This window comes from Mixophyes fleayi, chromosome 11 (genome assembly GCF_038048845.1).
Source record: "Mixophyes fleayi isolate aMixFle1 chromosome 11, aMixFle1.hap1, whole genome shotgun sequence".
NCBI classification, from domain to species: Eukaryota; Metazoa; Chordata; class Amphibia; order Anura; family Limnodynastidae; genus Mixophyes; species Mixophyes fleayi.
Window position 1 is genome coordinate 21,380,134 of NC_134412.1, and position 11,716 is coordinate 21,391,849.

Here is an 11,716-nt window from a genome sequence, read left to right on the forward strand (position 1 = left end):
CACACACAGACTGAGAGAGACTAAGGCCAGTTTAATAGCAGCCAATGAATCTGCTAGTATGTTTTTGGAGTGGTGGAGGAAACTGGAGCACCCACAGGAAACCCACGCAAACACGAGGAGAACATACAAACTCCACACAGATAAGGCCATGGTCGGGAATCGAACTCATGACCCCAGTGCTGTGAGGCAGAAGTGCTAACCACTGAGCCACCGTGCTGCCCCACACTGATATCACACACCTGATGCACACTGTCATCACCCCTGTCTTGATGGTCATTATCTCAGTGTTGGCGGTGAATGGCCTCCTGCCTGGCCCACTTCCCGGTTGGCTTTGATTTTACTCTGCATTAATTTGACAGGATCCTCACATCACTGTGGGCAAAATAGCAGCTCGGACATTAATGAATGTGATGTAGTTTTAAAACTGACATCACCACCACCACCCTAAACATAAAAGTGTAAACAACGTAAAACAATTTTGGACTTAAAAAATGGCCACCATGTCCCAGGCCCGAAATGTTACCTATTCTGTGTAACCCAGGTCCATCTCTCATGAGCGTTACATAAGAATAATGCAGGTGATCCTAAACCTGAGAAAAAGGTGCCATCTCTAATGTGTTTACATATTCCTATGTCCCACTTTCAACGGACTGGTCATGCGGATTAGGACGGTTGTGATGTGTGCCCCCCGGTTGCTGCCCCTTCCATGCCATATCCAGACATACAGCCTGAACATCTGGATCTGTATAAAATGTAGACACCTGAGATCTAATTAGAAAGAAGCAACATTCGTTAGTGCGGTCAGCCATTAACTGCACACACATAGTGGTCACTAGTCGACTGTATATTCACGTTTTCTACCTTCGCTGGATAAAATCCAGACTGCTTTCAAACGTTATCAGCCATCTGTAGTTCTTGATAGGGCCCCGAACATGAAATTGGTCAGAAAAAAATCAAAATCCCCACGTATGTAGCCATCGTTACTGGTTATTCCCCCTGCACTGTTGAGGTGAGACTTGAGGACGGCATAGAGAACTACCGTTCTAACACTCTGCAGGCAAATTCGTACATGAGAATGAGCTTTAAGGCCGGATACTAACTGGTGTGTTGCTTTTATGTAAAACAGATCTGGCTAACCTGTGGCTCTACAGGTGTTGAAAACTACAATTCCCAGCATGACCCTCGAAGCTATCACCTGACTTTCTGCAGGCAGAGCATGCTGGGACTTGTGGTTTCACAACACTTGGAGAGCCACAGGTTGGCCATGCCTGATGTAAAAGAAACGCATGTGAAATAGGACATAAACATTATGTGTCTGCAAATGCATCAAGATGCAAGCGGTATGGAGCTCGTTCCCATTCATTTCAAGGGGGTTTCCAGCATGTCTGCTATATGCATTTCTTCTTGTGATACAAAAGGAAAAGGTTTCATGCATGCAATCCAGTATGAAAGTTTTCTGGTATGGCAAAGATTAAAAGTTCTATATTTTGAGTTTATGTGTAGGGAGAAGGCATAGTCCGAATGGATTGCCTGTCATTTTTGCAATTCAGCTTTGGACTTCCATCCACTAGGGCACAGCCACAAAATGTGGAGCAGTGTGTCTAATTTCAGTCTGCATGCCCAGCAGAACTGCCCCTGGAGAATAGCCATCAGTATAGACCAATGTTGGCTAACCTGCGACACTCCAGGTGTTTGTGAAACTATAAGTCCCAGCATGCTTTGCCAATATATAGCAGTTTATTGCTGGAAGGGTATACTGGGACCTGTAGTTCCACAACACCTGGAGTGTCACAGGTTGGCCAACACTGGTATAGACTGAGTATGGTATCCAGAGCAGTAACTTCTAATTAGGCATGTTTGGTTTACTACATATAAAGCACTTGTGGGTCATTAAGAATATTTTCTCCCATTGCTTCTGAGTATTCTGTATGTCTAGCTCCCATTTAGTTGTATGCAGCTTTCCAATGCCATTTTACTGAGCAAATAGGTCATTTTAGTCTAAAACTGGACACAAATCTCAGTGTGTATGGCCCAAAAAGATTGTCCCTATCAATCACCATGTGATGAGGGTCATTGAGATGTCGATCAGGGTGGCCGGTGAATACATGGACACTGAGAGGGTCTTACCATATCTCAACTTCCAACCAAGCTAATGTGGCTCTGTATGATGTAATTTTCATGTGGTTGGGAATGAGATTTTCAGTCTTTGATATCTGCTTTTGTTAATGAGTTTGGAAGCAGCTCTTTGGAGTGTTTTAAAGAATCTCTTTGAAACATGGATGGGGAGGACATGAAAAATAAGCAAAAAGCAAGCAGAGGTATAAGATAAAAACACCCTTAAGTTTTCTTGTAACCTACACAATGGGTATAACAGGAAACTATGTCTATCATATACCTAGCCCTGTGCTAGACACAATTCAGCTGAGTTCAGCTTCGTTTTAGATTTAATAAAGTTAATATAGTTCCAGAAATTGCTGTATTCCCATAAAAAGTCTGAGATTAGAGAATCATATGTAGGTGTGCAAAGTAGACCATTGGGCAAAGGCCTTCGTTCTGTTCATTAGCAAATAGGATGACCCTTCTTTTCATGGGAAGACTATTGTATATTGATATCTAGAATGCTCTCTGTATTGTGTATCGGGCACTAGAATTATCTGTCTATAGTACATTACTTTCTAGAATGCTCTGTATTGTGTATCGGGCACTAGAATGATCTGTGCATTGTATATTATTCTGTAAAATGCTCCCTATATTGTGTTTTAGCGACTAGAATACTCTCTGCATTGCATTACAATAGGCCCTGGATTGAATATCGGTCAGAGGGCCGTTTTCTGTACTGCATAACGGACACTGAGGGGCAATTAATTTAGGAGCGAATAGTTTCGCTACACGTCAATTTTTGTGCACCAATCTGCATGATAAAATATGCTTAATTTAAGCACATTTTATCGCACAATGCCAATTTGCACGCCAAAAGGTACAAGACATCTACGTAACTATAGCTTAATTCAATTTTGCCCAATAAAAAACCCAATTTTTCATATTTCATTGGCTGCATAAAACTATGCCCACTTCAGATACATCACATCCTCAGCAGTCTGATTTTCTTTCTCAGCCTTCTGCTAAATAGCAGTTTGATGGAAACCATTTAAAAAAAACATTATTTCATAGTAATTTCTTTGCAAAGCTGTGTGCATACTTCCCATCTGCATTTTTTGCTTCTGTTTAACTGTAAAATACTGTGGCTGTGACTAAAACACCATTAACAGATCATTAAATGATTTATTTCAAACGTCTTCAGTATTATATAATGTCCCTCATATATAAAAGGCGATATATGTGTGTGTACATTGAAGGGAAGCCCCGTGGTGGATCTCCCACCATTGCGGACACATCCGGGCACAATCCCTAGCGGCCTCTCACGCTGGTGACTCCATTTTATTCGCTCTAGAACGCGCGCGGCGCAGTGACACATAAAACCCATCACGGAGGGGGCGTGGCTTCGCCGTAGTAAACGAACTGCCGAATGAAACAGAAGCTGGGAGGGGCGTGCCTAAGCGAAGCCACACCTACCCCCATACACAGGGAAAGGAGCGCGAAGGGCGCCACACGGTTGTTGCAGCGGTGGGCGGGGCTAGCGCTCCTCTATATATAGCCGGGCCTCGCCGCATGTCGCAGTTCTCTCTCAGGCAGCCTCTGTCTTCACCTCGGGGCTCCTGGTGCGGCGTGTGAGTGTCGGAGGACGAGAGAGGCTCGGTGCGGATAAGACATGGCGGAGGCAAGCATGGAGGTAACAATGAGGGTGTCTATGGCGGCTGGTTTCATTCATTAGGACTGGCAGCGCTCCCGGTGTGGGCGGATTGCTGGAGGAAGGGCCTTCCCGGGGGGGGGGGTGAGGGCCGAGGATTGGGTGGACTGGGGGAGTAATCGGGGTTCTTAGGCCGGGTGACACCAGCAGCCTGTCCCTGGTTATTAGGGGGACCCGGCAGCAGCGGCCCCCGGTCTCTGGGTCTGTGTACTGCTGGCCCCGCCCACATGCCGGAAACACAAAAGGCGGCCTAGTGTGCGGCCCCACGTGTGACTGTGCGTGGCCGGCTTTGTGTCCCAGCCCGCTCTGTGCCGCTCTGTACCCCGCTGGTGCCCCATCTATACCCTGAGCATACCACAGCTCCCCTGACACTAGCTTATACCCTGTGGTGTCTCTGGCAGCCTATCCCCTGCTGGTGGCCTCTGTACCCTGATCATACCACTGCTCCCCTGACACTAGCTTATACCCTGTGGTGCCTCGGGCAGCTTATCCCCTACTGGTGGCCTCTGTACCCTGATTATACCACTGCTCCCCTGACACTAGCTTATACCCTGTGGTGCCTCTCTGTACCCTGATCATACCACAGCTCCCCTGCCACTAGCTTATACCCTGCTGGTGCCCCATCTATACCCTGAGCATACCACAGCTCCCCTGCCATTAGACTATACCCTGTGGTGCCTCAGGCAGCTTATCCCCTACTGGTGGCCTCTGTACCCTGATCATACCACTGCTCCCCTGACAATAGCTTATACCCTGTGGTGCCTCAGGCAGCTTATCCCCTACCGGTGGCCTCTGTACCCTGAGCATACCACTGCTCCCCTGGCACTAGCTTATACCCTGTGGTGCCTCAGGCAGCCTATCCCCTGCTGGTGGCTTGTGTACCCTGATTATACCACTGCTCCCCTGCCACTAGCTTATACCCTGTGGTGCCCTAGGCTGGCTGCCCCTTTGTACCCTGATCAAACCACTGCCCCCTGCCAGTAGTTATACCCTGGTGGTGCCCCAGGCCGGCTGCCCCTCTGTACCTTGATCATACAACAGCTCCCCTGCCAGTATTTATTCCCTGTGGTGCCCCTCTATACCTTGATCATACCACTGCTCCCCTGACAATGGCTTATACCCTGCTGGTGCCCCATCTATACCTTGATCATACCACAGCTCCCCTGCCACTAGCTTATACCCTGGTGATGCCCCAGGCAGCCTATAACCCACTGGTGCCCCTCTGTACCCTGATCATACCACAGCTCCCCTGACAATAGCTTATACCCTGGTGGTGCCTCAGGCAACCAATACCTAGCCTAGGGCTCTCCCTGGCGTCCACTCATAGATCCATTGTGCAGGGAGACCATGGATGGGATGTTTAATCAATATCAGTGCTGAAGTGTGATCATTAATCCTTCCTTCTGCAGCTAGGAACGGCCATAGGCTGTAGGACATGAGGCTAATCCGGTGTCTTTCCTTGTTACTTTCTCCTAGAACTTTGTAGCCAAGTTGGCCAATGGAATGAGCCTGCGGACCGCAATAGAAGATGTAAATATCCTTTGTGCATGGCTGGTTAAACTTTGGCCAACTTGGCTATGAAAGTTATCTATAGACCTATTTTACCTTGGTTTCATTGTATTAAGGGGTATGGTTAACATTCCTGTTATGAGTATTAAGGGTTAGGAATCTGATTCATAGATTGTACCAGCTTTTCCCTCCTACCTTTCCAGCAAGGATTTATTTTAATGTTCTTGTACAGTGCTGGTCAATGCAGCGATTGTATACCAAAGGGTTCAATGGACTTGTGGAACTCCTGAGTCTTAAGACTGGAGCTGCCATAGGTTGGCTATATAAAAGTTAGCTGTATACTGAACCTAAGATTGTTGGGATTGATGGCTGTTTCTAGACCAAAAGCAAACATTTTATAGATATAACAAAAATAAATTACAAAGGATCGCTGCATCGGTAAATAGTCCTGCATACAATGGACACTTGCCCTATGTAATTAAAGATCTTGTGTCTGGGTCAAAAAGGGAATTGAACAGACTGCACTCTAGGAATGAGAAAAAATGATGGTTAACTTATTCCATAAATGATGGTGACTCGTTGAGCCCTGTGTGGCCTCTTATTCAAGTCTTGAAAGAGACCACAGGTCTTGATGTCTCTTATTTATGAAATAAATTATCCTTAATTTTTCTGTGTTCCCACAGTGCAGTCTGATTTCTTTCATATATATATATATATATATATATATATATATATATATATATATATATATATATATATATATATTTTTCACACGTAGCTACTGGTGTCTATTAAGCTCTCCCTCCCTAACCTCCTAGGGCAATGTGTATTAAGTGACTTGTTAGTAGTATGACTAATGTAAACTATATTAGAGTAAATTTATGCCATTTGCCAGGTAAATGAGTTGTGTAGGTGGATCGCATCACTTGTGACCTTTAACAAGTCATTCATCAACTCACTCGCTTGTCTTACTGGATCAAACTTCACTGTTTAGTTATACACTCTCTTGTCTAGGTTTCCTGTACCCAACCAGAGAGCACCATAAAACCTACGGCGGAAGAAATGACTTCGAAAGATTACTACTTTGATTCTTATGCACACTTTGGTATCCATGAGGTATGTCCTTTGCTCTATAGGTCTTGTCTAGTTGTATATCATCGTTGATGTTGGCCTAACCCTCAACAATGTCTTGTTTTGCAGGAGATGTTAAAAGACGAGGTTCGGACACTGACCTATCGTAACTCGATGTTCCACAACAGACACTTATTTAAGGATAAGGTGGTCTTGGATGTGGGGAGCGGAACAGGAATCCTCTGCATGTTTGCAGCTAAGGCGGGAGCAAAGAAAGTTATTGGGGTAAGGAAACTTGCCCGTTTGCCATATTTCTAGTAAGAATCAGCAATTGAATAGGCAAGAGGCATTATGTTACGAAGTAAACAGTCTTAGATTTATAATCTTAGTCTGGAGGGGGGTGGTTATTGGAGGTAAAGTTTTGGGTGTCCCAATTAAGAGCTGATGGGTTTGTCTTGAGCAGGATAACTAAGATGATCACTTGTAAAATATCACTTTTTCAGATTGAGTGCTCCAGTATCTCTGATTATGCCATCAAGATTGTGAAGGCAAACAAGCTGGATCATGGTAAGTTGCTCTAGAAAGGCTTGGTGCCAGACCTATTCTCCAGTAACACTACTGTTCACATGGGACTCACACTTTGCTGCTCTGCTCATTTACAGTTGTAACAATCATCAAGGGAAAAGTGGAGGAAGTTGAGCTGCCAGTGGACAAGGTTGACATTATTATCAGTGAATGGATGGGATATTGTTTGTTCTATGAATCCATGCTGAACACGGTTATCTATGCACGAGACAAGTGGCTGGTAAGTCTCTTTAAATCCCAAATTTCTTAAGACAGCAATGTTTTTTTCCAGATGAGCTTTAAAGGATGCTAAATAATGTAGCCACTGATTGGTGTGCCAGCATCCTCATGCTGTTTAAAATGAAACTCAGCAGATTTGCAAAAGTGCATGTCTATTTCTATCTTCTGCATTTATTTTACATGTATTGCTTATGTCATTTATATTGCCTTATTGCTGGATCCTAAAACACTCCTCTTCTTTAGACACCTGATGGGCTTATATTCCCTGACCGTGCAACTCTCTATGTGACTGCTATTGAAGATAGACAGTACAAAGACTACAAGATTCACTGTAAGTGCTGCCTAAGCTGACATTCGGCTATGAAACTCTTCTTTTACAAATGTATATTTATGGATGTTCCTTGTGATAAACTACATCTAAAGTGGTTCTAACAGATTATGCCCTTAAAACTCAACAAACGTTAACCCTGCGACCTTCAGGCACGGGTAAACGTGCCACTAGCTTGAGCCTTGAAAGCTTATTACTACACTTGAAATGTAACTTTTTACCTGTTGTATATACTAATGCAGCACTAATCTTGCAGGGTGGGAGAATGTCTATGGATTTGATATGTCATGCATCAAGGATGTAGCCATCAAGGAGCCCCTCGTTGATGTCGTTGATCCCAAGCAACTGGTCTCAAACTCTTGTCTCATAAAGGTTTGTAACTTGCATACACTCTATCACTTTACCAAACCTTCTGTCTTATTAAACTATACTGAAAGATGTTGAGGCTTAAAATGCCGCATGAATTGCTTCCATCACTGCAGACGAACTTTACCCAAAACCATTAAATTTATAATATCTCAACTCCATCTAGAGCTTTGCTTTCTATGGCTCAATCAGGGAACATCTCTGTTGTGATCAGGCAGGGCTCTGTTTGGTGTTGTCAAAGCTTCCACCATAAGCTTATCTTGGGTGCAATTTTTTTTGGGGCATGTTTTAAATGCTAAAGTTGTAATTTGAATACTGTAAGTGGTCACTTGCTGCCTTGTGCTATCCCAAAGGCAAGACGCTGGCTTAGTCTTTTATTTTATCTCCCCTCTACAGGAAGTGGATATCTATACGGTTAAGGTGGATGACCTGAGCTTTACATCTCCCTTCTGCCTCCAAGTGAAGAGAAACGACTACATCCATGCCCTAGTTTGTTATTTCAACATAGAGTTCACACGCTGCCATAAGCGGACAGGCTTCTCTACAAGTAAGCACGTTTCTATAGTTGTCACTCTTGTATGATCAGTGACATCTGGTCTGCAAATCAGGTTAAACTTAAGCTAGGTACACACTACAGAAATTTCAACCAACTTTTTATGCCGAGCGATTTTACATGCGACCGATGGTCCGATCGCTCGGTCCATGGACTGCATACACACTAGCCTTGTTTAGGAGGATAAAGGGAAGAGCGGACACCCCTTTAGCGACTTTTTACAGCCATGTTGTGAGCAATGACTGTAATTTTGTACTCACTGTTGTGGATCGGTGGGAAGTTTATACACACTACACAGCGGAAACGAGATTGGAACAAAAACAGTACGACCAACCAAATGAGGCGACAATTGTCCATTTGGGCGGACTTTCGACCATCGTGTCACTACACACACTGGACCCGACTTTTGAACGAGTGGTCGTATGTCGGCTGACTGAGCCGATTATTGGACGAAAACCGTGTAGTGTGCACCCAGCTTTATACTATAAAGTAGTGGTAATTGTCAGACTGAACTCTACTTCATTTGGCAGGAACCTAGCTGTACATGACTAATGGGCTTTGTCATTCCCCATAGGTCCAGAGTCCCCCTACACTCACTGGAAGCAGACCGTCTTCTACATGGAAGATTATCTCACTGTTAAAACCGGAGAGGAGATTTTTGGAACAATAGGCATGAAGCCAAACGCCAAGAACAATGTAAGTCTTCAGTTTGAGGCCCCCCCCCCCCCCCCCCTATATGTAAGATTTCTATCTATAAACATGGAACTTATTTTATTCTCTTTATTGTTTATAGCGTGACTTGGATTTTACCATTGATATCGACTTCAAAGGTCAGCTCTGCGAGCTGTCATGTTCCACGGACTACAGAATGCGCTGAGATGAAGGAGACCCGAGTTGACCAGCCTGAAGAAAACAATGCATCATGTATACATTTAGCTGTGTGTTTTTATTTACATATAGCATACACATTTTAACCCCTGCTGCTATCCTTTGGAGTGGGGGGGTGAATAAATTTTTAGAACATCCCCTTTGACCGGTCTTGAGTGCAGTGTCCTGGCTGCACCAATGACTTGGTCTTCATATCCGTGATGGCCACATGGCTCGAGGAGAATCTCATTCCGCTGGATTCATCTGTAAATGATCCTATGTGGACTGTCCTCAGGCCTCACTATAGAGGTGCAGGGTCCTCCATCTGCTCCTGTCCTTTGAGCTTCCACTGTTGGTGAGGCTTGGGGACCACTTGAACGGTCATTCCTCCATTTAATAGCCCTAACACTTCCTATTAGTCACACACCTACCGTCAGTGCCACCTCTGCATTAACCAGGTCTTGGATTTATTTAACTTTCCCAAATTTTAGAGTTGAGGAAGTCATTACTCCACAGTAACTGCAGAAGGGATATGGGATGCATGGCGCTGCTTTAATAACAAAGAATAGTTTTGAGTCTGACAGAATTGAAAGGACGTTTTTAATTGGTCACTCCTAGTTGCAGGCGAACTTTAAACACAGCAGGTGCACTACAGTCAGTTTAGGTGGAGGATCAGATTTACAGCTCTGCCATTTTGTACTGTTTTGTAAGTCCCTTTTCAGAACACGACATGGAAAGGTGTTTTTGTTTCTTTGTTTTACAGATTGCTCAAAGGCTGCCCATTGTGACTGTTTCATAACTTATAGTTTTTATATGGTTACATTCATAATGAAATTAAAAAGTGAACTGTGGATTAGTATTGTCTAATTGCCTTTTTTGTTTACTTAAGTGTACGTGTTTCTGCTCCCCTATGAATGTAGGAATCCCCAGGGATAGATAGGTTGAACTCCTGTCTGCCGGTACTAAAGGCTGCTCTAGCTAAAAGCAGCCGTTTTAAAAACGGCAGCTACATGCCACTCTGACCAGGTCAACCTCGGACTGCTGTTGTACAGAGTACTTTACTTTGAAAGTAGGGTCTGGATTTTTAATTCCACCTCCCTGTATACATTTATAAAGAGTTGACAACTTAGTGTTGTACATGAGGGAGGGGGGGGGGGGTTGATGATGACATGGTGCAAATTATTTGCATACAATGACTTGTAACAGATGGTATAGTTGACCTTGATCAATTGAGTTACAATTTAAGGTGCAGAAACATTTGATGCATAAAATAGAATAATTGAAACAGCAGGAGGGCTGCGCTCAACCCCAAATCAGGCATTGTGTATAAAATAGAATAACAATTCGACACATACAATTGGGTCTGAAACCATGCGCATTACATAAGGTAGTACATTGTCTCAATGTGTTTTTCCCTCCCCATCGGAGGCGAAGGGAAATTAGCATTGGTACAGGACGGTGAGGAAAGGTAACTGCGATCTCGGGGCCTAATTGAATATGCTCCATACTGGGGAGAAGAGTGGCTACTGCTGGCGGTGATTGGGGACTGGCATCTCTATACGGAACAAAGGGAGACGGCAGAAGGTGTGGTCATGAACCACTCGCACAGAAATCCTGAAACGGTCAGATACTGTCCTTCCTCTGCTGGATCTAGTGCAGGCTTTTGCTTTCTTGACTTGCATGCACTCGTGATGGGTTGGTGTGGTATAGCAGCGTAGAACAGTGATTTTCCTCTGGTGTTTATGCATACTACTGGGGGGAATAACAATAGTTATGTTCAGTGCCAGCTGCAGAGATCACCAAAACATTAAACGTCAAATGGTATTAAACACTGATCTGAGCAACCTTGTCTCGTATGCCAATCCATTAGATATAGCAAGTGAAAGTACGAATGTCAACTTGGTGATGCATAAAGTGAGGGATAACTGAAATGTCAAAAATAAGAGAATATGGAGGAATGAGGATAAATTAGGCCCTGTCTGTTTTACATGGGACCTGAGGGTTTACCTAGCGCCTGTAATGTCACCAATGAGCCTGATTCCTTACATTGTCTGCTCTGCTGTTGACTTGTTCCTTTCAGCATTAGTTCTGTATCCTTAAATTTTGGGGGAAGTTCAATGTTGACACGATCAGGCTTTTGATAAAATAAGCTTGACCCTGCCAAGCCCAGCCTACAATCATTTATGTGTAAAGTGTGTTAAGCTAAATTATACACCAACTATACGTTCTAAGCATTAAGGCCTCTTAAATCTGAGTTGCAATTATCCCCCAGGCAATGCCCCCAGTTCTCATCCCATATGGTACCTAATGGCCTCATCCACACCCTAGAAATTGAGCGATGATCAAATCTTTTAGCCATTTAATTGCTTATGCATAACTAGGTGTTCTGGTCTAAGGGGCAAAGTGATCG

The 11,716-nt window shown here is 44.1% G+C and overlaps 1 protein-coding gene across 2 annotated transcripts; it reads left to right on the forward strand.

The window, feature by feature from the left end:
- Nucleotides 1-3,606: 3,606 nt before the first annotated feature.
- PRMT1 (protein arginine methyltransferase 1) lies at nt 3,607-10,162 on the forward strand. Of its 2 annotated transcripts, XM_075191208.1 has the most exons (11): nt 3,607-3,790; nt 5,285-5,338; nt 6,332-6,433; nt 6,518-6,673; nt 6,892-6,955; nt 7,051-7,193; nt 7,436-7,523; nt 7,777-7,892; nt 8,283-8,433; nt 9,014-9,135; nt 9,233-10,162. In XM_075191208.1, exons 1-11 carry the CDS (start codon nt 3,770-3,772, stop codon nt 9,314-9,316), a joined length of 1,101 nt encoding a protein of 366 aa, XP_075047309.1. In that variant the 5' UTR covers nt 3,607-3,769; the 3' UTR covers nt 9,317-10,162. The 2 variants fall into 2 exon arrangements, with proteins under 2 accessions (XP_075047309.1, XP_075047310.1); XM_075191209.1 differs by lacking the exon at nt 5,285-5,338 and having other exon boundaries at nt 3,611-3,790.
- Nucleotides 10,163-11,716: the final 1,554 nt, after the last annotated feature.

Bases quoted from the DNA above. Each gene is read 5' to 3' on its own strand.
- PRMT1 (XM_075191208.1), top strand. From the start codon at position 3,770: ATGGCGGAGGCAAGCATGGAG. The intron at 5,339-6,331 runs GTAAATATCCTT...TCTCTTGTCTAG, and splicing joins TGCGGACCGCAATAGAAGAT to GTTTCCTGTACCCAACCAGA. The intron at 7,893-8,282 runs GTTTGTAACTTG...TCCCCTCTACAG, and splicing joins CAAACTCTTGTCTCATAAAG to GAAGTGGATATCTATACGGT.